The 25,918-nt window shown below is 34.2% G+C and overlaps 1 protein-coding gene across 3 annotated transcripts in view; it reads left to right on the top strand.

Annotated features, from left to right (window-relative positions):
* HSPA4L (heat shock protein family A (Hsp70) member 4 like) overlaps positions 1 to 25,103 on the top strand; it is a 56,773-nt gene extending 31,670 nt beyond the window's left edge. For all 3 annotated transcript variants that reach the window (XM_012791070.3, XM_076010634.1, XM_076010635.1), the window contains exons 14-20: positions 3,570 to 3,665; positions 6,430 to 6,567; positions 8,861 to 8,986; positions 9,339 to 9,446; positions 12,386 to 12,505; positions 13,946 to 14,107; positions 16,936 to 25,103. In XM_012791070.3, coding sequence (XP_012646524.1) covers positions 3,570 to 3,665; positions 6,430 to 6,567; positions 8,861 to 8,986; positions 9,339 to 9,446; positions 12,386 to 12,505; positions 13,946 to 14,107; positions 16,936 to 17,127 — 942 coding nt within the window. In that variant the 3' untranslated portion in view covers positions 17,128 to 25,103. The remainder of the gene's footprint in view (positions 1 to 3,569; positions 3,666 to 6,429; positions 6,568 to 8,860; positions 8,987 to 9,338; positions 9,447 to 12,385; positions 12,506 to 13,945; positions 14,108 to 16,935) is intronic.
* The last annotated feature ends 815 nt before the right edge of the window (positions 25,104 to 25,918 follow it).

Below are 25,918 nucleotides of genomic sequence, written 5' to 3'. Positions count from 1 at the left end.
CAGCTACTTGGGAGGCTGAGGCAGGAGGATTGCTTGAGCCCACGAGTTTGAGGTTGCTGTGAGCTAGGCTGACGCCATGGCACTCACTCTAGCCTGGGCAACAAAGTGAGACTCTGTCTCAAAAAAAAAAACCAAAAAACAAATAACTATGAGCACCTAAAATGTGTTTGGATACAGCAGTGAACAGAAAGATGGTTTTCTCATGTAGTTTAAAATCAGTCAAGCCAGGCCGGGCGCGGTGGCTCAAGCCTGTAATCCTAGCACTCTGGGAGGCCGAGGCAGGCGGATTGCTCGAGGTCAGGAGTTCGAAACCAGCCTGAGCAAGAGCAAGACCCCGTCTCTACTATAAATAGAAAGAAATTAATTGGCCAACTAATATATATATATATATAAAATTAGCCGGGCATGGTGGCGCATGCCTGTAGTCCCAGCTACTCGGGAGGCTGAGGCAGAAGGATTGCTTGAGCCCAGGAGTTTGAGGTTGCTGTGAGCTAGGCTGACGCCACGGCACTCACTCTAGCCTGTGCAACAAAGTGAGACTCTGTCTCAAAAAAAAAAAAAAAAAAAAAAAAAAAATCAGTCAAGCCAGAGCCTAGAGGCACTTCTGTTAATTATCTAACTATTGAAAATTTCCTATAAAAATTCTTTTAAAAATCATTTTAAGGGATTAACAAATTATTACCATTTTATATCAATTATAAGATTTTCCACTTTTAAATATATCTGAGTGGACTGGGTTTTACAAATGATAGCATCTTATATTGACTGTAGGCCTTGGCAGTAATCATGAGATAGTTCTCATCACCTGTGCACATGTGCTCTCAGTTGTTATATCTAATGGCATGATTAGGCAGTGGCAACCCCTTGACATTTTAGTCAACATACTATTTAAGGACCATTCAAGGAAGGAATACGAGTTCCAGTTGTTTGAAAACAATCTGACTCTTGGTAAGATAAAAACATAGTCATAAAACTTGAAGAATACGTGTTAGTGGCTTATGAGAAAATATTAGCAACCATACCAGGGTAACTTTTAAACAAAATACTGGGTCACTCATGCTCTAGAGAACGCAGAGGATGATATCATGTAAAAAAATACAGACGTTAACAACTGAATTAAATGATTGAAAAGAGCTGGATTCTACATGTGAAGTTTTAGATACCTTATCTACTTTATCTGGCTTATTTTTCTTTTCTCTATAAATGAGATATAAATTTATAAACAATAAAAGAACTCTTTCAATAAATAGAAAATAATCCACGCATGCGCACTGTGGGAAAAAAAATAAATAAATAAAAATAAATAAATAAATAGAAAATAATTCTAAATAATAAAACATTGTGACCATTTAATTGAAATTTTTCTTAATAATACGTAAATTAGAGTTAATAACATATTTGTGTCTTTCTGTATGACTCCAGCTTAACACCGTCACTTTGTTCACCTTTTATCTGTCAACGGGGTTGATGAGGTTGTAAAGTTGGAAGCAGGAAGCTGGAATATCAGAAATAAATGACCTTTTAATTATTTGTTTTTATCTTTGGCACAAATAAGCTTTTATTCAAGATAGCTTTCTGGGTGCTACATATTTGCTTAATTCTAGATATAGTATAGAAGACTTAAATTATTTGGATTCCTGCATTTCAAGCTTTCTTCTCAGGAGAATGGTGGTGGATAGGATTAAGAAAGGGACCAGAATAATCTATTACTTGCGATTGTTTGCCAAGTATAGAGTTCATTTTGGGGTTTTATTGGTGGAAAGTTTGCTTTTTAGACATAAAAAGAAAATCTTACAAGTATATATCTTAATAATAGTTCAGAGACATTGACAGTTTTGATGAATTTTCTACAGTATTCTACATTTTAAAAATGTCATTGACTTTGTGTAATACATAAATTTTATCTTTTTCACTTTATTTTCTCATGTTCTTAAACACTTTTCATGTCAAGTTGAATGATTTCTTTTCATAAGCTTGCTTTTGTGAATCTTGATTTGTAAATTTTACTGAGAATAATTTCCCATTTACTTTGCACTTAGCCATAGGTAAATCAAACAAGCTACATTCACATAGCATCACATAGATCTTTTTTTATTTTATTTACCTGTTAATCTCTTTGTTATTTATAGTTATTCTCATTTGAAAAATAAACTTTTACTTTACTGTGTTCACACATTTCAAAACAGGCTTGAAGTCTAAGATGCAGTTTATATATATATTTTTTTTCTCCTTTTATTTCATCATATTATAGGGGTACAAATAATTGTTAGGGTTACATATATTGCCTCTGCCACCCCTCCCCCCACCCCACTGTGCCAGAGCTTCAAGCTTGTCCAACCCCTAGGTGGTATGCACCACATTATGTAAGTATACACCCTTCCCCTCTTGCCCCCTCCCATCTGCCCACCATTGGATAAAAGTTTTTTGGTTTTTGTGACATTTTGGTTACATTGTATATTTTTGCCTCACCCTAGGAAGGATTAGTGGTATTCCCTTCCCTTCCACAATGGTCACCACGTCCCTAAGATGTGGGTCTGCCCCCCTTCCAAATCCCTGGTGTACACTACCACCATTTGAGCACCATAGTTTTAGTTAGTACCAATTTGATGGCGAGTAGATGTGGAGCCCATTTTCCAGATCTTGTGTTGCCTCACTTTGGATAATAGGCTTAAACTTAATTCAGGATATCATGAACAGTGCTAGCTCACTGTCGTTTCTTAGAATTGAGTAATATTCCATTGTGAGCATATACCAAATTTTAATTATCCACACATGAATTGATGGGTACTTGGGTTGTTTCCATGACCATGCAATAGTGAATTGTGTTGCCATAAACATTCGGGTGCAGATGTCTTTGTAATAGAATGTCTTATGCTCTTTGGGGTAGATGCCCAACAATGCTATTGCTGGGTTGAATGGTATTTCTGTTTCTAGCTGTTTGAGGTATCTCCAAATTCTTTTCCACAAAGGTTGCAGTAATTTGCAGTCCCACCAGCAGTATAAGAGTGTTCCAGTCTCTCCACATCCTTGCCAGCATTTGTTGTTTGGGGTTTTCTTGGTACAGGCCATTCTCACTGGAGTTAGGTGGTATCTCATTGTGGTTTTGATTTACATTTCCCTGATGATTAGAGATGTTGAGCATTTTTTTAATGTTTGCTGGCCATTATTCTGTCTTCTTTGGAGAAGTTTCTGTTCATTTCCATTGCCCATTTCTTGATGGGGTTGTTTGATTTTTTCTTGTTAAATCTTTTAAGTTCTAGATAGATTCTTGTTATTAGACCTTTATCAGAAGTGTAGAGAGCAAATATTTTCTCCCATTCTGTGAGTTGTCTATTTGCTCTACTGATAGTTTCCTTGGCTGTGCAGAAACTTTTTAATTTGATCAGATCCCATTTGTTTATTTCTGATACTGCAGTGATTGCCTTGGGGGTCTTCCTCAAAAATTCTTTGCCTAGACCAATGTCTGATAGGGTTTTCCTGACATCTTCTTCTAGGATTCTTCAGTTTATATTTTAAAAAAGAAAGAAGACCAACACTACATATATTATCAATTATGTGTTTTCTTACAGGATAAAATGCAAGTGGACCAAGAAGGAGCTCATCAGAAATGTCATGCTGAACACACCCCAGAAGAGGAAATTGATCATACAGGAGCCAAAACAAAGGTTTGGTTTACTATTTCTGTAATTGTCTTTTCAAGACTGATATTTTAAATTAGTTCATATATTTACTTCATAATTCATGCTGTTAATATACTTGATGTTTTTAATCTTAGTACTGTGGGAAAGTATAGAAAGCTTATAGCCAGAATAAATACATCTTAGTTATTTCTTACAGTTTTTTTTTTTAAGAATGAGCTCTAACAATATAAATAAAAACTATCTTTTTTGGTGGAAAAAAAAAGATATGTTTTTCATTAACATTTTTTTTTTCATTAAAGAGGCTCACGCCTGTAATGCTAGCACTCTGGGAGGCCAAGGTGGTAGAATAGCTCAAGGTCAGGAGTTCAAGACCAGCCTGAGCAAGAGCGAGACCCCATCTCTACTAAAAATAGAAAGAAATTAATTGGCCAACTAAAAATATATAGAAAAAATTAACCAGGCATGGTGGCGCATGCCTGTAGTCCCAGCTACTTGGGAGGCTGAGGCAGAAGGATTACTTGAGCCCAGGAGTTTGAGGTTGCTGTGAGCTAGGCTGACATCATGGCACTCTAGCCCGGGCAACAGAGTGAGACTTGTCTAAAAAAAAACGGGGGGGGGGGAGGGGGACGGGTTTATACATACATAATGAGTGAGATGTGCACCATCTGGGGGATGGTCATGCTAGAAACTCAGACTTGTGGGGGGAGGGAGGGAAAGGGCATTTATCGAAACCTTAAAATCTGTACCCCCATAATATGCCGAAATAAAAAAAAAATCATTTTGCAGGCTGGGTATAGTGGCTCACACTTGTAATCCCAGCACTTTAGCCAGCCTGGGCAACATGGCAAGACCCCCATCTCTACAAAAAGATTTTAAAAAAATAGCTAGGCATGGTAGTGCGCTCATTTAGTCCCACCTACTTGGGAGGCTGACGCAGAAGGATGACTTTGCTTGAGCCCAAGAGTTTGAGGCTGCAGTGAGCTCTGATTGTATCACTCACTGCACTCCAGCCTGGGGTGATAGAGGAAGACCCTGTCTCTAAAAAAAGAAAAAAAAAAATCTCAGAGAAAATATGAAATGGAACAAGCCAAATGAAGAAAAGTTAGTGGAAAATTTAAATTAGCAGTGCCCTATAGCTCAGAATTAGCCACTGTAAACATTTTGTTGCATTTCTGAAAATATTTTTCTATGTGTAAAAATAAATGTTTTCAAAAATAAAATTTTAAGAGATAAATGACTGTTATTGAAAGAATTATTTTAATAAGACAATTATTGCCAGTAAAAAAGAATGGAGAGGCCGGGCGCGGTGGCTCACGCCTGTAATCCTAGCTCTCTGGGAGGCCGAGGTGGGCGGATTGCTCGAGGTCAGGAGTTCAAAACCAGCCTGAGCAAGAGCGAGACCCCGTCTCTACTATAAATAGAAAGAAATTAATTGGCCAACTCATATATACAAAAAATTAGCTGGGCATGGTGGCGAATGCCTGTAGTCCCAGCTACTTGGGAGGCTGAGGCAGGAGGATTGCTTGAGCCAGGAGTTTGAGGTTGCTGTGAGCCAGGCTGACGCCATAGCACTCACTCTAGCCTGGGCAACAAAGTGAGACTCTGTCTCAAAAAAAAAAAAGAATGGAGAGACTCTGCCCCAATCACCTTAATGAATGTGGTTAGAACTCTAAGCTATCATCTACAACAGATTTTTCTAACCTGCTCAGAATTTAATCTACAAGGTTAGCTGTATAGATTTTTTTTAGAGGTTATAAAGATGGAGTTTTGAATCCTTGGCTCTGAAGTTATTTCAAATCTGAACTGTTTTTCTAAATTTTTTATTTTACCCAATTTGTAAAATTTTAATTGTTGAACAGCTTTATTGAGGTATAGTTTACATATCATGCAATTTACTCATTTAAGTGTACAATTCACTGGTTTTTTAGTATATTCACAGAGTTGTGCAACCATCATCACAATTTTAGAACATTTTGTCACCCGGAAAAGAAGCCCTGTACCCATTAGCAATAAATCCCCATTTACCCTCAACCCTCTACCTGCTGGCTCTAGGCAACCACTAAGCTATTTTCTGTTTCTGTAGATTTGCCTATTCTGGACATATAAATACAGTTAAATAGTATGTAGTTCTTTGTGACTGGCTTCTTTCACTGAGCATAATGTTTTCAGGGTTAATCCAGGTCATTCTTTTTTATGGCCTAATAATATTGCTTTGTATGAATACATACCACATTTTATTTATGTTTATCAATTGATAGACATTTGAGCTGTTTCTACTTTTTTATTAATAATGCTGTTATAAACAATCATATACAAGTTTTGATGTGTGTGTGTATTTTCATTGTTCTTGGGCAGTGAAAATACTTAGAAATGGAATTTCTGGGCCATATGGTATCTCAATGTTTATCACTTTGAGGAACCTCTCAACTGTTTTCCAAAGTGGCTGCAATATTTTACAATCCTGCCAACAACATAAGAGGATTCCAGTTTCTCTACATCCTCACCAACACTTGTTATTTTGTTGTTTTATAATAGCCATCATAGTAGGTATGAAGTAGCAATTCATTGCAATTTTGATTTGCATTTCCAACCCAATATTTTTATATAGAAACTAGATTTGGTATACACAAAATATAAAGTACTATCAGTATTAAAGTAGTATTTTTAAATAAATAAGCTATAGTAGATTGTTATAGTTTTGAGGTTTTTTGTTTCACCTTTTAAATCTAACCTCTTAAGCTAACTTCTTAAGAGAAATTTATACTTTTCTTTTGCATTTCTTTTGCAGTCACTTCCCTTAGATAAACAAGACCGATTAAATCAGAATATTAAAAAAGGAAAAGTCAAGAGTATCGATCTACCTATCCAGAGTAGCCTATGGAGACAACTGGGCCAAGATCTTCTCAACAGCTACATTGAAAATGAGGTATGGAAATCTGAGTTGATATTGAAATAGGTGGTAGTATATTCTGAAGTTTTGTAGAAGTTGATGATAATCTCCAAAATTTCAGGAACTAGTCCATAACTCCTAATGAATTATATATTATTGAACTACTTTATTTATGATAAAATACTGAGCTACATTAATATCATCTGTACAATGTAGTTTTCATCTTAGTTATATGAAAAACATGGATTATCTACTCTATAGAGAAAGGCTTTTCTGAGACTAATGATTCTCACCCCCTTCTATTGTAACAGTAATACCCGGCAGACATATGGGGAAGTATTAACAGCTCCCCTCTTCTGCTGTGTTGTCCTTAAAGATTCAAAGTCTCTATTCAGAATGTTCAAAGATTCAATTCTGTATTCAAAATGTTTTCTGACTTCCATTAAACATTGTTTAAAATCTAGTGTCATTCTTGACATTTTCTTACGTTTTCTTGTCTATTTACATATTTAATTTTACAATCTCTTGAGGAAATGAGTTTTATTTCCCAGTAGCTGTGTAAGAAGTAATTTATAGTTTTAAAATTTACATTTCAGTGGTGGTTCCTAATTTCTAAAAACTTAGCTAGCATTAAAAGAGGTCAGTCTTCTTTGAAGTGTCCCATATTCTACCATCTGCTGTACATCACTGTAGCAAGAGATTTTGACTTTACAGTGCTTGCTTTTTTAGTACCTACCTATATGACCTATTCATTAATTATTAAAGGCTGTATTTTATGTGAAGCAAGCATTCCTGGAGATCATGAATAATTCAGAATTTTTATGTCTTGTGACTAATTTTCCTAAAGGAATGAATTATAGGGAAGCGCAGTCATGGCAAATTTTGTGTGTGAGATTTTTCTTAATTTTTTAATGTTTCACTATTTTAGATTCACAAATATATCAATGCATAAGTTTATTTTATGCTTAAAATGCCATTTTTTATTAAAGTATAAAGTTTTTCCCACTATTATAGTCTTCAGATTCTTTGCTTTTGATCACAATAGTGATTTTTGCTAACATCTTTAAACACTTTGATATTTTATTTGATCCTCAAAACAAACCTATGAAGGGTAGATTATGTTAGAAATCTACATTTTATGTATAAGGAAACTAAGACTCAACCAAGTAGCCTATCACCCAGGGCCAAAGAGTAACCTTTGAATTTGGATCCAGGTCATCAGTTTCCAAAGCTCAACATCACAACCACTATATTATATCCCCTCCCAAGGCTAACATTTCTTCAGCACCAGTTATGTGCTAGGCACTGTACTAAATATTTTATGTGAATTGTGTCAATCTTTTTAACAGCCCTGTGAAGAAGATAGAATTATGTTCTCTGTTTTAGGGTAAGAAAACTGAGGTTAGGTGACTTTCTTGCTATCTCCAACTAGTAAATGGAGAACTTGAGTATATATTTTGTTTTATTTTTTAACAGCTTTATTGAAATACAATTCACATACATACAGTTCACCCGCTTAAAGTATCACTTCAGTGGGTTTTGGTATATTACATTATTAATGTTTTTAAATTGTGATAAAATATATTTAACATAAAATTTGCCATTTTAACCATTTTTAAATGTACAAGTCAGTGGCATTAATTACATTCACGGTGTCGTGCATCCATCATAACTGTCTTTTCTCAAAACTTTATCAGCCAAACAGAAACTCTGTAATAACTCATCATTCCTCCCTTCTCCCAGTGCCCAGTAAATTCTAATCTACTTTCTGTCCCTATGAATTTGCCTAGTCTAGATAACTCATGTAAGTGGAATTACACAATACTCATCCTTTTGTGTCATTGTGTATTTTTCTTGACATAACCGTTTTAAGGTTCACCCATGTTTAGCATGTATCAGAGTTTTATTCTTCTTAAGACTCATAACATAACATTGTGTGTTGATGTATTTTGTTTATCCATTCATCTCTTAGTGCACACTTTTCAGCTATTGTTAATAATGTTGCAGTGAAAATTGGCATACAAATATCTTTCAAGTCTCTGCTTTTAGTTCCTTTGTGTATATACCTAGGAGTGAAACTACAGTTCTATGTTTAGCTTTTGTAAGGAACCACCAAACTGTTTCCTATAGTGGCTGTAGCGTTTTACATTCCCACCAGCAGTGTATGATGGTTTCAATTTCTCCACGTTTTCATGAGCACTTATTTTCCATTTTTTCTTTTTTACTATAATCATCCTAGTGAATGTGAAGTAATTTTCTCATTGTGGTTTTGATTTGCATTTCCTTGATGCATATTCTTATATCAACTAATCTGAAACTTTTTGAATAGGGAAAGATGATTATGCAGGATAAGTTAGAGAAAGAAAGAAATGATGCCAAGAATGCTGTTGAAGAATATGTATATGATTTTAGAGACAAGCTGGGCACAGTCTATGACAAATTTATCACTCCAGAAGTAAGTCTAAATTTTATAACTTTTTATGAGAATTATTTAAATATTTACTTGAGCATGCTAGTACAAGTTACATAAATAAGTATACCAGATTTGTTATTGTTATCAATCTTGGGCCCATATGGGGATGGTTCATAGTTATTTTTCCAAATTGCAGAAGTATGGTGAAAAACATGTTTATAGATAAGAAGTAAGAAAAATCTAAAATTTAATGTTTTATACTTAAAAAATATGTCTTAACGACTTTTATTTAGTACTAAGAAAAGCTTTGTTTTTTTAATTTTTTTTCTCTTTGATAACTGGTTCCAAACTAATGAAAGCATTTTTAATTAGTACCTCTTAAATGTGTAACTAGGACTTGAGCAAACTGTCTGCAATATTGGAAGACACAGAGAATTGGCTTTATGAAGAAGGAGAGGATCAACCTAAACAAGTTTACGTAGATAAGCTTCAAGAACTAAAGGTAAATTTTTCAAAGTCTATGTTAATGTTGAATAAAACATTAAAATTTCCTAAAAATTATAAAAGCACAGTATATGTCTTTTTATTAATTTTATTTTTTTGTTGACAGAAAAATTGTATATATTTAGGGTATAAGACATGTTTTGATAATATGTATACATTGTAGAATGGTTAAAGCAAACTATTAAATATTTAATATGTGCATTATCTCACATACTTATTTTTTGGGGGTATGAAAACATTTAAAATTTACTCTCTTAGCAGTTTTCAAATATATATTATTAACTGTAGTCGACATTAGGTACAATAGATCTCTTGAACTTCTTGCTCCTAACTGAAATTTTGTGTCTTTTTTTCTTTTTTTTTCTTTTTTTTTTTTTTTTTGAGATAGAGTCTCACTCTGTTGCCCAGGCTGGAGTGCCGTGGCATCAGCCTAGCTCATAGTAACCTCAAATTCCTGGGCTCAAGCAATCCTCCTGCCTCAGCCTCCCAAGTAGCTGGGACTACAGGCATGTGCTACCATGCCCGGCTAATTTTTTCTATATATATTAGTTGGCCAATTAATTTCTTTCTATTTTTAGTAGAGATGGGGTCTCGCTCTTACTTAGGCTGCTCTTGAACTCCTGACCTCGAGCAATCCATCCGCCTTGGCCTCCCAGAGTGCTAGGATTACAGGCGTGAGCCACCACACCTGGCCTAAATTTTGTGTCTTTTACCAGTATCTTTCCAGTATCTGGTAGTTACTCTCTGCTTCTATGAGTTCAGTTATTTTAGGTTCAGCCTGTAAGTGAGATCATATATTTCACTTAAAATAATATCCTCCAGGTTCATCCAGGTTGTCCCTAATGATAGGATCTTTTTAAAGGCTGAACAGTATTCCATTGTGTGCAGATAACATATTTTCTTTATCTGTTATTTCATGGATGGATACTTAAATTGATTCTGTGTCTTAGCTATTATGAATAATTTTACAGTGAACATGGGGATGCAGATATCTATTTGGCATAGTAATTTTTTATTTCCTTTAGATGTATAACCAGTAGTGAGATTGCTGGATCTATGTGTTTTTAATAAGTATGTGAAAAATTACTAAGAGATATGTGAGAGGAAATGTTCTAATTTTAAAAACATTTTCAGAGGTGAGCAGTGCTACTTGATAATTGAAATCAAATTATGTATAATCATAATTTTATGGTACTCAGATACAAATGTTTAAGAGATGATCAGAGTGTTACTTTTATCCAAGCTATATAGTCCTGGAATGTCTTTAAGAAGTGATGAAATATCAACTTGACCCCTTCTTATCCATTAGAGGAGTCACCCTTCCTGTGTTTCTTTCACCTTCACTGTTGTGATGTTTGGGAGTAATACCACACTGGCCTGTTGTATTTTCACAGTGCAACTCATGTGGACACCAGACCAGCCAAGGACTTCAAAAATAGCACCCCTGCTCTTGAAGTTGAATGTCCTTTCACAAAGAAATAAGGAGACTTGGCCATAAGGTTTCCTTTTTCTAAATCAACTGTGATTTTTAAGGAAAGACCAATATCAATTCCCTTCTCCATGTTTATACTACCCAACCCTCTCCCACCTAAAAAAAATCTTTAAGAGATTAGAAGTTCTGTAATTCTAGCACTCTGGGAGGCCGGGGCAGGCGGATCACTCAAGGTCAGGAGTTTGAGACCAGCCTGAGCAAGAGTGAGACCCCTGTCTCTACTAAAAATAGAAAGAAATTAATTGGACAACTAAACATATATAGAAAAAAATTAGCCGGGCATGGTGGTGCGTGCCTGCTACTCGGGAGGCTGAGGCAGAAGGATCGCTTGAGCCCATGAGTTTGAGGTTGCTGTGAACTAGGTTGACGCCATGGCACTCTAGCCTGGGTAACAGTTGAGACACTGTCTCAAAAAAAAAAAAAAAAGAGAGATTAGAAGTTTATATTTAAATGATACAGGAAAATTTTAGTCATTCCTTCTTAGAGTATGGATCATAGCAGTGCTTTAATATGCATATGAGTTACCTGAGCTCTTACTGAAATGCAGATTCAGATTCAGTGGATATCAAGTTCAGTTCATAGTAATGCATCAGCGTTGGTTGCTTAGTCTTGACAAATGTACCGTAAGTTGTTTTTTGTTTTTTATTTTAACTTCCTCTTATACTGAAGCCACAGAAGAGGATTTCTTTACATTTATTTTTTTTTTTATTTTAACTTTTATAAGTTGTTAACATTAGAGAAAAGCAGTGAGAAGTGTCTGGTGCTCTCTCTCTGTTATGTCCTTTTGACTTTTCTGCAAATCTGGAATTATTCTATAATCTGATTTTTATTTACATATATAAAAGAATTTAGAAGAAAGTAGTTATTTCATCCTTCTAATGTGCTCCCCTTCCCAGAGTTATAGTGCCTGTTTTAACATTTGGAAACTCCCAATCCAGGTACCTCGAGGAGGAAAAAAGTTACACTTAGAGTACCCATTTTAATCTAATGATATTAAATATAAATAATACTCAGTAGATATTAACTATCAGGAAGTCTCAGTAATTATGTTGCATATTTAGAGTTACATTATGCATTATTAATATTTTAAACTAAGTTTCAAATCTATAATTCTATATGCAATATAGTTTTTATGGTTTTCTTATTTTAATTTGTAAAGTTTTAATACTCAGCTTTTAAGGAATTAAAGTTTTGATTTGGACTTTGGATTTGAGAAGAATCAAGAGATATCTAGATGAGAAAAAGATTAGCCAGAAGGTTAGGCATTGTTGTGTAGGATTGAGAAAATAGCCATTGGAACTCACTTCCATGTAGGAAAATAAGAGGGGACATTTCTTAATCTGGCCATCTTTTCTTCCTATTCATCATCTTGTAAAAGCCAAATAAAGTTGTTTCAGCTAAAACTCAGATAATTTTTCTTCTAAAAATATTTCTTACGTTAACAGAAATATGGCCAGCCTATTCAAATGAAGTACATGGAACATGAAGAGAGACCAAAAGCTTTAAATGACTTGGGGAAGAAGATCCAACTTGTCATGAAAGTGATAGAAGCATACAGAAACAAGGTATTGAATTTATAAAGCCAGTTGGTAATGATGGCATATGTGTGGCATATGGAAAGGGTGGGGTAAATCCAAGCGTTCTCAGCTGCAAAGCTGTAGCAATTGTTGCTATCAAATTCCAAAGACTTGTGTACTTGTAACTTTTTATTAGAGAATTATCACTAAAGGATGCTGATATGTTTAAAATACAGCGAAGGTATGTGGCTTTTATCTTTCAGAATGCCCTGAAACTACATTATAAGTTAATCCACTTACCAAAATCCATTGTTTTCTTCTTAGCAATTTCATTTTTGTGTTTTTCATATATGAAAACAGGTCTTCAATGTTTTTTTCTTATGGGCCTATTTGAGACTAGACTCTGCTATCCTTATTTTGTTCCTTGGCTGCTTTTTCTTTTAGCTGCTTTTTGTCTTCTAGTCCCTTAGTTATCCATACTCCTGTAGATCCTTTATGCTTTCAGAGGCATACTCAAATCTGTATTACTTTAACTGTAATGCAGTCTATTTTTTATTTTATTATTTTATCTTTTATTTCAGCATATTACGGGAGTATAAATGTTTAGGTTACATATATTGCCTTTGCCCTGCCCAAGTCAGAGCTTCAAGTGTGTGCATCCCCCAGACGATGTGCACTGCACCCATTAGGTGTGAATATACCCATCTCTCTTCCCCTCTCCCACCTGCCCTACACCTGATGAATGTTCTACCATATGCACACATACGTGTTGATCAGTTAATACCAATGTGATGGTGAGTACATGTGGTGCTTATTTTTCCATTCTTGTGATACTTAGTAGAATGGGTTCCAGCTCTGTCCAGGATAATACAAGAGGTGCTAGATCACCATTGTTTTTTGTGACTGAGTACAACTCTATGATATACATATACCACATTTATTAATCCAGTCATGTATTGATGGGCACTTGGGTCTTTTCTACATCTTTGCGAATGTGAATTGTTCTGCTATAAACATTTTAGTGCAGATGTCTTTTTTATAGAATGTCTTTTCCTTTGGGTTGATGCACAGCAATGGGATTTATAATATGATCTTTAAGCCTCAAATATATAGTTATATAGATGATAACTCCATTTGGATGTAATAGTAAAATATGACAAAACTAGACTTACTGGTTTTTTTCTCTAAAGCAGGTGTTAGACATTTTCTTTAAAGATATGAATAATATTTTAGGCTTTGCAGTTCTTACTATGTCTATACCAGTGTTTGCCATTGTAGTGCAAATGCATAGACAATATGAAAACAAATGGACATGCTATGTTACAAGAAACTTTATTAAAAAATATAGTCAGCTGGTTGGATTTGGCCCCACGGCACAAGTTTGCTGATCCCTAATCTAAGTAAATATTCACTGTAGTCTCCCAGTTTTTATCATTAACTGGTGCTAACTGAAAAATCAGTTATATTCAGTAAAATTTTTTCTGATAGGATGAAAGATATGATCATTTGGATCCTGCTGAGATGGAAAAAGTTGAAAAATATATTAGTGATGCCATGAGTTGGCTGAACAGTAAGATGAATGCACAGAACAAACTAAGTCTCACTCAAGATCCTGTGGTAAAAGTTTCAGAAATAGTTGCAAAATCAAAGGTAAGAAATTCATAAAATTATCTTTTTAATGGCTTTAAGGACTAAAATTTTTTAATGAGAATGAAATAAAGCAATGTGATGATTTCTAATAAATATTTGAGACTTAACCACTCAAGTAAAACCTCTAAGTCTTCATTATAAGATTTTACAGTATAAGTCTGTCTTTGAGCTTGAAATGCATGAACTTCCATGGTAAAATCTTACTCAGAGATATACTTCAGTTTAAAAAACATGTCAAAAGTTATAAAACATTATGAAAAATGGGGACAGAACTGTATAACAAAGATCAACATCCAAGTAGAAAAGTGAGTAAAAGGCCAGGCGCAGTGGCTCACGCCTAATCCTAGCACTCTGGGAGGCCGAGGCAGGCGGATTGCTCGAGATCAGGAGTTTGAAACCAGCCTGAGCAAGAGCGAGACCCCGTCTCTACTATAAATAGAAAGAAATTAATTGGCCAACTAATATATATATATAGAAAAAATTACCCGGGCATGGTAGCACATGCCTGTAGTCCCAGCTGCTCGGGAGACTGAGGCAGAAGGATTGCCTGAGCCCAGGAGTTTGAGGTTGCTGTGAGCTAGGCTGACGCCACGGCACTCACTCTAGCCTGGCCGACAAAGTGAGACTCTGTCTTAAAAAAAAAAAAAAAGAAAGTGAGTAAAGATATTGGATAAGCAGTTTACAAAAGAAGAAATACATTTAAAATAAGGATATGAAAAAAGGTATTCATCCTCATTACTAAGAAATGCAATTTTTTTTTGCTCATCTAATTGGTTGTGTTTATATTTATACTCTTTGCCATAGTTGGCAACTGTGTGGAGAAATGGATGCTCTCCCTGAGCAGTCTGGTTGAATTTGTTGCAACATTAATGGGACATTGTGTCAGAATATGTATAGAAATTGAAAGTGAGAATAACTTTTAACCCAGAAATCACAATTTTAGGAATTCATCCTAAATTGACTATTGCACGAGTGCATGCAGATAAGTACCCTTGCTTATAATAGCAAAATATTGGAAGCAACGTAAGTACCTATCATTAGGAAATTAATATAAATAAATTGATGCATTTATACAACACTAAGCAGCCACTATATACGGTATTTTAGATATAGATACCTATTTAGATATAAAGGTGTGTACAACATTGTTGAATGAGAAAGATAAGATTACAAAATGTAAATGTATACATTTGTATGTTCATATATTTATGTGTTTGTGTATATATGTATAAAACATACATCTAGAAGGATATTCACTAAAATGTTAATATTGTTAATTTATAGGAGATGGAATTTCAGGTGATTTTTTTTTTAATCTCATTATGTTTTGGGGTATTTGACTTTTTTTTCTTTTTTAAACGAAAGCAGCTATTATTTTGTAATCAAATAAAGTAATAAAAATATTTTGATTTTGAGAAAGTTTTGCCAAGAATCTGTAATATGTAATTTACTCCTAATCATATGAGATATAGAATGTTATAAGAGCAGTTTGCCACTAAAACATTCCCCCTAGGATGTAATTTCCTGTATTTACATCTCTACCTCAATATCTGTTGAACACTGGTCCTCAAAGGTTTTTAAATTTGAGTGGTATTTATGTAATGGTCTTTTATTTCTATGTAAAAAGCAAGAAAATAGAAGAACATTGTGTTTTATTTAAATTACTGAGTTACATTTATTTTCGTGGTTATTTTTTACTACAGCAGAAAAATTGCCTCAGCTGTTTTCAAAAAGTAAAGTTGTTAGTGTGTATGTTTTATCATTCTCAATTTAAAAATATTATATAGGGTATAGTGGCTCAAGCCTATAATCCTAGCATTCTGGAGCCTGAGGCGGGTGGATCGCTCAAGGTCAGGAGTTCAAAACCAGCCTGAGAGGCCAGGCGCGGTGGCTCATGCCTGTAATCCTAGCACTCTGGGAGGCCGAGGTGGGGCGGATTGCTCAAGGTCAGGAGTTCAAAACCAGCCTGAGTGAGACCCCGTCTCTACCATAAAAATAGAAAGAAATTAATTGGCCAACTAATATATATATATATAAAAATCAGCCGGGCATGGTGGCTTGTGCCTATAGTCCCAGCTACTCGGGAGGCTGAGGCAGGAGGATCGCTTGAGCCCAGGAGTTTGAGGTTGCTGTGAGCTAGGCTGACGCCACGGCACTCACTCTAGCCTAGGCAAGAAAGCGAGACTTTGTCTCAAAAAAAAAAAAAAAAACCAGCAAGAGCAAGACCCCGTCTCTGCTAAAAATAGAAGGAAATTAATTGGTCAACTAAAAATATATAGAAAATATTAGTCGGGCATGGTGGTGCATGCCTATAGTCCCAGCTACTTGGAAGGCTGAGGCAGCAGGATCGCTTGAGCCCAGGAGTTTGAGGTTACTGTGAGCTAGGCTGACGCCACGGCACTCTAGCTGGGGCAACAAAGTGAGACTCTGACTCAAAAAAACAACAACAAAATGTTATATAAATGTTGAGAACCTTCAATTTATTAGGTGTTTGACATATTTCTCATAATAAAGTAAATAGTAGGCATAATATAAAGGAAGAATTAAAAATTGTTCCTGCCAAAGAAAACTACATTTAAATTATAAGGAAATGAGTTAGAGTAAAAAAAAAAAAAACTGTTAAAGAATCAATAGTTTGTGATACACTAACCCAGAAGGTAAATCTTTCATGAGGCATTTGAAGAAACAATTGGTTATCTAGCTGAGCTAACATAAATTCAGAAATGTGAAATTATATGGAAATTTAGAAAGTTTAGTTAATATGAAATTTAGAAAGTTAATGGTAATTTGTACTATTTTTAATATCATCAATTTCTTTGTATCTTTAGGAACTGGATAATTTCTGTAACCCCATAATTTACAAGCCTAAACCAAAAGTAGAAGTTGCTGAAGACAAAGCAAAAGCTAATAGTGAACACAATGGACCAATGGATAGACAGAGTGGAACTGAAACTAAACAAGATACAACAAAAGACAACTCACAGCATACTAAATCTTCTGGAGAGATGGAGGTGGACTAAGTGTTAATTTTACCTTCACATAATTGAAACAGTACAAGTAACCATAGGGTCCATTCTTCTTTTACATTTGGTACACACAACAGATGTTCAGTTCTTAACCACTTTTTGTCATTTGTTTTTTGGACTAGTTTTGAAAAGTGTTTTATATTGAGTGCACTTCTGTTCATTTCCATTGCCGCTTATGTGAAGCTTTAGCCGAATATAGATTTACAAGTCATTTTAAGCTTTCCTGACGTATTTTATATCAAACATGTAGGATTACTATGTAGCTGGCAACAGTCTACCTTATTTAAAGCTTATACTTGGGTAAATCTCAGTTCCTTTATTCAGAAAGGGATAAAGTATTGCACTATTGTTGGAGAAACACAGATTTAATTGCATCGTTATTTTGAAAAACAAAAATTGAAATTGATGGGGTTTAAAGCCATTGAGGCACTGACCTTTTTCTAGTTATTGTATTGTTATAATTTAAATATTAAAACAAATAAGAGGTTCTTCGACAAATTAGTCCATCTCATTGATGTACCAAGAGAACTCCAAAGCTTTGTTGTCATAACATGAATGAACTAAATCACACTTGAAAGGGAAAATGTACAATTTTATGTTAAGGTGATACCAGCAGTTTGCTTTTATTAGTAATGCATATTGATGTTTTCCCAGAGTGTAATTCAGTGTATTTTTCACTTGAAACTTTTGATCTACTTGTCCTGAAGACCAGCTGCTGCTAAAATAATGCTGTCCTAAAGATACAGAAGTCTTTGACAGAATTATCTTCATGTTAAGGGGAAATGCTGTTGACCTACTCAGACATACATCTGTGATGTTGATAGCCTTGTTTCAGTTATAATATTTGTCTTGGTTTACTTAATTGATTTTGTCAATAATACTTTAATACAGGGTAGGGAGAAATGGCACAATGTATTGCATTATATACATTTATCATTGATTTACTTAATGTTACAGTATAAACACTATTAAATAAGTGGTAATACTTGAAAAGGAGCTCTTATACCATAGGTCTTAGGAAATAATGCTTGTAATAAACTTAACTATGTCACTTATCAACAAGCAAAATACAGAATGTTACATAGTGTTATAAATGATATGATGTGATTAAATTATAGTTCCTGCTGTTATATTACCTTTTGAAACCTTGGCTCCAGTTTTGGTGCTTCTTACATAAATCAAATGGGAGAAGGGATAGTAAACTTAAGATATGTTAAGGACCTAATCTATGTTTCATCACCAGACTTGTTCATATTGTTCTTTTCTGTCCAGATGCATGAAACTATTTAAATATGGAAACAAACTGAAATGATGTTTGAACCTATAAGAGAAAGAAGCATAGACAATTGCATGAGTCTTTGTGTTCTTAATACCAATCAATTAGATTGGCATAGGTTAAAATTTTGAAAGGCTCATTTTTTCCCAAAGCTAAATCTTTATATTAAGAAGAATTAATATTGACTTTTCTTAAGTAGTAAAAATTGAGAGTGTAATATCTTTAAAGGATAGTGATTATTTCTAACAACTAGTTCTCTAAGAGAGATTTTGTTTCTACAATGTAGTCTGCACTGAACAGAGTATGGAGCCAGTGCATTTTGCAGGGATTTTTATTCAGCCTTTTGTGTGGAGGTGTCTCTTTTTTGTAGTAAAAACAATTATATAGACCCAATATATTTTTAAATGTCTTTTAGTCTTTAAAGTATTTTTCTCTTAATGCTCTTGAAATAATTATATCCAATAAGTGATAGAATACATTTTTTAAAAGCATGTATCAGTTACTTTTTATTCATATGTTGAATATTTGGCTTTAAGAAAAGCATGAATGTTATGAAAGCAAATATATAACAGTACAAGTAGGAACTTTATAGCTTTTATTTGAGTTAAAACCCCCACCTCACTTGGTTAGGAGCTATGCTTCAGAAAATTCCTGGGAATAAATGTGGGAACAACCCTTTTTACATCTGAATTGTCTAGGATATACTGACATTTTCCATTCCTGCTCTGAAGTCACCTTAGGTAGTTTTGTGTTTTAGTCAGATATATAATACTAATTTTTATAATTATGTAATACTTCATTTAATAAGTTAGACATCCAAAGATAATATGTGTACTTTTCCTACCCATTTATTCAACTTAAACGATCATTTCAAAGGCCATTCAACCGTATAATGTTATTTATTGACTTCATTAATAAAAAAGAGTATGTTCTCCACTATACAGTTTTGGGTAGATATATGGTTCAGTCAAAGTTTAATCTGCATTAAATATGCAAAGCTAAACAAAGGCTTTTTCAAAATAAAAAGCTACTATTTTAGAAGTTATTTTAAAAGATGCACAGAAGCCCAGAGTGGTGGCACACATCTGTGCTCCCAGCTACTTGGGAGGCTGAGGTGGGGAGGATTATTCGACCTCAGGAGTTCAAGGCTACTGGGAGCTATGAACACTCTACACACACACTACACTCCAGTTTAGGAGACAGAATGAGGCCCTATCTCAAAAAAAAAAAAAAAAAAAAAATCACTTGATTGCATCTCGTATGGTTCAGTGGGAAAAAAACAAAAGATTCATGGAAAACTGTTTTCCTATAGTAAACAAATATGTTGGAAATATCTAGAATGATTCATAAATGGAGATTAGTATACTTTGACTCAGTGGAAAAGTATAAATTGTGATTTCAAAAAACAGCTCTTGATAACCAGTTGTACTGTGTTTATAAAAAACAAAGATTAAATAATATAACAAAAGAAAGTTTGTAATGATTTAATTTCTTAGCAGTAACACAAAATTCTTAAGTTTTTAAAAAACTAGCAACAGCACACCAAAGAATTTGGCTATTGGAATAATGGATAAAAACCCAGTTTTGAAAAGGTAACGAGACATTTAATAAAACAAAGAGCAAGAAGTAAAGGTTTCTTAGACCTTTTATTAATTTTGGTCAATCTTTAGTATATTTATGATTATTTCCTGGATAGAACTCTTTAAAGTGAATTTTGGGGCTCAATAATTAGTATAATAAAATTTCAGTATTAAAGCATGTTATCAAAGTTAATGCATCTTTAACTGTTTTCAAAAATTATCTGTATTTAAAGGGCAAATAGACATTTGAATACAGTGATCAAATTAACTGACTTCAGTTTAACCCAAAACAGATATAACCATCTCTCCATTTTCATAAACTTTATTTTTTTTTTATTTATTTATTTTGAGACAGAGTCTCACTCTGTTGCCCTGAGTAGAGTGCCGTGGCATCAGCCTAGCTCACAGCAACCTCAAACTTCTGGGCTCAGGCAATCCTCCTACCTCAGCCTCCCATGTAGCTGGGACTACAGGAATGCACCACCATGCCCAGCTAATTTTTCTATATATTTTAAGTTGTCCAGCTAATTTCTTTCTATGTTTGGTAGAGATGGGATCTCGCTCTTGCTCAGGCTAGTCTCTAACTCCTGAGCCCAAATGATCCGCCTGCCTCAGCCTCCCAGAGTGCTAGGATTACAGGCGAGAGCCACCACGCTTGACCTATTTTCATAAACTTTAAATGTAATGATAAGCCTGTAAAGACTTCCATTAGGGTTTTCTATTTTGGTTTAAATAATTCATATTTGGTATTCAGTATTAAAGCATGTTATCAAAGTTAATGCATCTTTAACTGTTTTCAGACAGTTTGGTAGTCCACAATTACAGCCTTTGAATTAATTTTACATATCATGGAAGATTTAGAAGTGATTCTTTTTTTTTTTTTTTTTTGAGACAGAGTCTCGCTTTCTTGCCTAGGCTAGAGTGAGTGCCGTGGCATCAGCCTAGCTCACAGCAACCTCAAACTCCTGGGCTTAAGCAATACTACTGCCTCAGCCTCCCGAGTCGCTGGGCCCGGCTAATTTTTTTATATATATATGTATTAGTTGGCCAATTAATTTCTTTCTATTTTTATAGTAGAGACGGGTCTCGCTCAGGCTGGTTTCGAACTCCTGACCTTGAGCAATCCGCCCGCCTCGGCCTCCCAGAGAGCTAGGATTACAGGCGTGAGCCACGGCGCCCGGCCTAGAAGTGATTCTTAAATGACTACTGAAATACAACTTCATCTTTCTCACTTTTTAAAAGTTTACAGCAAAAAACTTTATTTTTAAAGTAAATATTATGTGGTTAATCCTTGAAAGTTTTGAATCATAAGCAGATTTTGGTTTTGTGGTATTTGTGTAAAATGTAATGAGAAGCATAGCTAATTGTACTGAAATACCAATAAATATTTAAAATCTGGGGGCAATGATTAAGTAAAGTTAGCCACTGATGACTTTTCAAGTGACACAGGGAGTATACTGATCTTAAAGCAGTCAATTTCTTAAGATACAAACTTTTTGATCAAAAAAATACCAGGTTAGCACGTTACCTTTTGGTTTTTGTCAAGGTCTGATTTAATCTAAAGTAAGATTATAAAATAATTCCAAGGAAATATATAATCTTTCTTTTTCTTTTTTTTTTTTTTTTTTATAATCTTTCTTTTGATAAAAAGTAACAAAAATTTGGCTGGGCATGGTGGCTCACGCCTGTAATCCTAGCACTCTGGGAGGCCAAGGCGTGTGGATCACTCAAGGTCAGGAGTTCAAACCCAGCCTGAGCAAGAGTGAGACACCCCGTCTCTACTAAAAATAGAAAGAAATTAATTGGCCAACTAAAAATATATAGGAAAAAATTAGCTGGGCATGGTGGTTGCATGCCTGTAGTCCCAGCTACTCAGGAGGTTGAGGCAGAGTGATTGCTTGACCCCAGGAGTTAGAGGTTGCTGTGAGCTAGGCTGATGCCACGGCACTCATTCTAGCCTGGGCAACAAAGTGAGACTCTGTCTCAAAAAAAAAAGGAACAAAAATTTAATGCAGATCAAAGACCAAGACCCTTAACCAAAACTGTAGCTATTTAACTATCACAACTCTAATTTAAAATGCACTAAAAGTAATATTCTGTACTCGTGTTTCTTAACAATAGCTTTGGGTTTATAATGCTGCCAAATGTCTGTATTAATTTTTTTTTGGCTAAACTCAAGGATAATTATTTCAAACAATAAAAGGGTACTTTGAATTTTCAGAGCATTAATAAACTGCTTAGAAGAAAAGAAAATCTAAATATCTGTGAGAGTGGTCAGTATTTAACAGGTGGTAATGGCTCTTTCATCTTCCAGATCCTTACAGATACTTTTAGCATATTGTTAGAGTAGGTATTAAGAGAAAAAGCATATGTGCTAAAATACATTGTTAAATGACTTCAAGCTTTCAAGTCAAAGAAACAAAGCTAATTGAATCATTAAGCATTTGATTCAGTCTGTCAGGCAAGACAAAATCTGTAACAAAAAAATTAATACTATGATCTTTGCTTTGACATCCCTAATTCACCATCATGCCCTAAGTCCCAGAATGATTATTAGGGAAATGTATTGATACCTAAAAATAACCTATCCTATAAAAAGATCAGTGAAATTCAACATGTTTTAGAAAGTTTAATTACATTATGAACTATAAATGGAAATGGTCTTAGTCTCTCCTGTTATCTATCCTCTTATCCAGTTCTAGACTCTTAGAGAATCATTGTGTTTTTCTCAAGTACATTTTACTTTTTATTCTGGATTATTCTTTAAATTTTACATGGCTTTTTAAAAATAGTTTCACTAATACCCCATCACTTGGATGGCTAATTTTATCACCTTTGTTTCCTTTTTAAGACTAAATCTTATTAACTTTTTGGCTTTAAATTCATACTTGATAAGCCATGTTATAAATTTATGCAATGTCTCAGAAATTTTAAAGTGGCATGGAGTACGTTTTTTATATTCTGGCCTTAGAATAATTTTAAGTAATTTTGGATCAAAAGTGGTCAGTTTTGTGTGTGTTGCAAATTAAGTAAACAACATCCCTAATTCTAATCCAGACATTAATGTGACAAAATAAGGGTCAGAAATTCAAAATAATTGTGAAAGATTAAACACTTTCTGTTCTTTGCTGCTGATTATGTACATATGCATCTTTTTTTTTTCTAAAATTTTTTGCTTCTGAGGACTTAAGTTAAAATGCTCTTAAAATCATATGAATCTACCCAGAATGTAGATATTAAAATGTAATTAGAAATGGAAATCTAAGTAAAGGAAACTTTAAAGCTTTAAATTTTTATTATTTAGTGTCTCAGAAAGATACATTAAAAGTGGTTACCTTTTATATTTGGTAAGATGAAGCCATTGTTGTTTAATATCACAATATATAGAAGCAGTTTTTCAATGAAATTACTAAATGTTTAGTAGCCATCATAATATGGCATCCAATGCATTTTTTCTTTTTCTCCAGCCATTATTAAAATAATTTATGTACATAATGACTCTGACTCTATCATTAGTGAAAATAACTTTTGGAAATTTAGTTCCTACTAGCTAATAATTCCTTTCTTTTTTTTAAAGAAAACTACCACATTTGATTTCTCGATTTCCCTGTTTATTTTCAGTATAAACAGCAACTAGTACAATGCAGAAAATCATAATCAAGTGTGATGTATCTATAAAAATAAAGTGAGTTTTGCATGTAAATAGACTCTTAGCATCAATGAGCAGACATGAGAATGGTTTGTGATGTTAAGTTGGTAACATTCTAGGAACATATATTTGGCATACAACTGGAGTTCACAAACATACATAAAATTGTTTACATATGGCAGTATCAAAGTATATAAAACATTTTCTATGTAAAGTTGCATCTTCATACTAGTGAACAAACAAGTAGCGATAAATGCAATTCCTTTTTGGATGGCAGTGCATATTGTGAAGAATCATGTAATTATAATAAATATATACCTACTCCTTGAACCATGAGTTTTGTAGACTTGAGGTTTAATTTTTACATACTCCACTGATTTGATGATAGTCAGTGGACAAGTCCTCATGTTCACTTACGAAAATTTGCTTGGCAGTGAGGGTTTTTAACTGAGTACATTGGCAAATTTTTCAAACCTGCAGATACTATTGATTATGAAAACTGAAATAGTAGTTTGCCAATGTTGAAAGATTTCTCGAGAAAAACCAGGAATAAATGAATTTGAAGACTTAAGAATTTCTCAGTAAGCAAAGGGAGCTCCTTGACTCAGATCGTGATTAACAGCTTCTTTGAGAATTGCTGTTCCTATAATGCAAGTGTGTCAAATAACTTAGCATGTTGAATAAGAAAATGATTGAGGTCCCATGGTCCAGATTAGAGCATTTAGTGCTTAATCTTCCTAGGGGGTTGGACAATTTGTGAAAATGTGAAGGATATGGATCTTCAATCCAGAAAAATGTTTATACCCCATGAGCTTTAAAGTTTACAATGAAATACAAATAAATACTTCTAAAGTCTTAAAGGCCAAACACTTGGAAATTTGTTTCTATTCAGCTGTTTGAGTTTGGGAGAACTGGAGAGGATTCTGCTTTAAAAAAAAATACAAAAAACTGTCCCTAGTGATTAAAGAGGAAAGAGAGATGTTTCCAGAGGTAATGTAGGAATGTCTATTGATTATAAGTACTTCGCAATACTTTATCCACAAAATTTTCCCCTTTTTAAAGGTAAAGAAAAAAAAAGGTTCAAGATAGTTCATACAGCCTGCAAATGCCAGAAGACAATGCCAGTTGTGTCCAGCAATGTTGCCTTGTTTATCCACGATTATTTTGGCCTCCTATTTAACATCGCTCTGGTGACAAAGCAGTATAAACCTGAAAGGATTTGTGCATTGGTTTTAGAGATAGCAAGGATCAGTTTAAATTGAAAGTAAGTAACTGGGTAAGAATCTGTAATAAAGAAAATGAACTCTGTTAAAGGCAGAAGAGCAAAGCAAAAATTCTCACAAAATAATAGAAATTCAGATTATCAGCAATAACAATAAGTACCATAAACTTGTACTTTAAAGACTATATGTGGTTTACAAAGAGACTTCCTAAATGTAATGGTTAAAAATAAATTGATGAGAAAGGATATAGCATGAAAATGCCTACTGAAAGTGAAGTGTGAACCTGTTGATCAGATAAAATTGATTTGTAAGGTAAATAATAAAGGGAGTGTTGGGATAAAAAGTAAGCTTTGATAATAATAAGTGGGGCGCAGTTCACCAAGAACATAACACCTCTGAAACAACAGCCTCAAAATAAAGCAATTGGCAGTGAGAAGTGGAGACCAACAAAAATAGTGATAACTGCTAGTAGGCAATAAGTATTTAAAAGAATGGGGCAAAAATTTAAAAGCTGGATCTAATGGGCTTACATAAACTCTTTCGCTGAACTATTTAGGTAAAACTTTTTAAGTTCACATGGAATATTTACAAAATTTGATATAGTAGACCAAAGCAAATCTCAAATACCAAAGACCATGATACAGATTTTCAAAAACTGTACAATAAAATTAGAAATCACCTATGAAATAGTGTAGGGTAGGCAGGGCACAGTGGCCCACGCCTGTAACCCTAGCACTCTGGGAGGCTAAGATGGGATGATTGCTTGAGCTCAGGAATTCAAGACCAGCCTAAGCAAGTGTGAGACCTCATTTCTACTAAAAATAGAAAAATTAGCCAGGCATTGTGGCATGTGCTCATAGTCCCAGCTACGATGGAGACTGAAGGAGGAGGATCACTTGAGCCCAAAAGTTTGAGGTTGCTGTGAGCTATGCTGATAACACTGTACTCAACCCAAGGTGACACAGTGAGACTCTACCCCCCCAAAAAAAATAGAGTAGGGTGATTATAGTTAATGTATTATATATTTCAAAAAAGCTAGAAGAGAGTACTTGAAATG

Source organism: Microcebus murinus, chromosome 15, assembly GCF_040939455.1.
Source record: "Microcebus murinus isolate Inina chromosome 15, M.murinus_Inina_mat1.0, whole genome shotgun sequence".
Taxonomy (NCBI): domain Eukaryota; kingdom Metazoa; phylum Chordata; class Mammalia; order Primates; family Cheirogaleidae; genus Microcebus; species Microcebus murinus.
The sequence above is the reverse complement of the archived record's forward strand: the minus strand, read 5'-3'. Positions and strand labels throughout refer to the sequence as shown.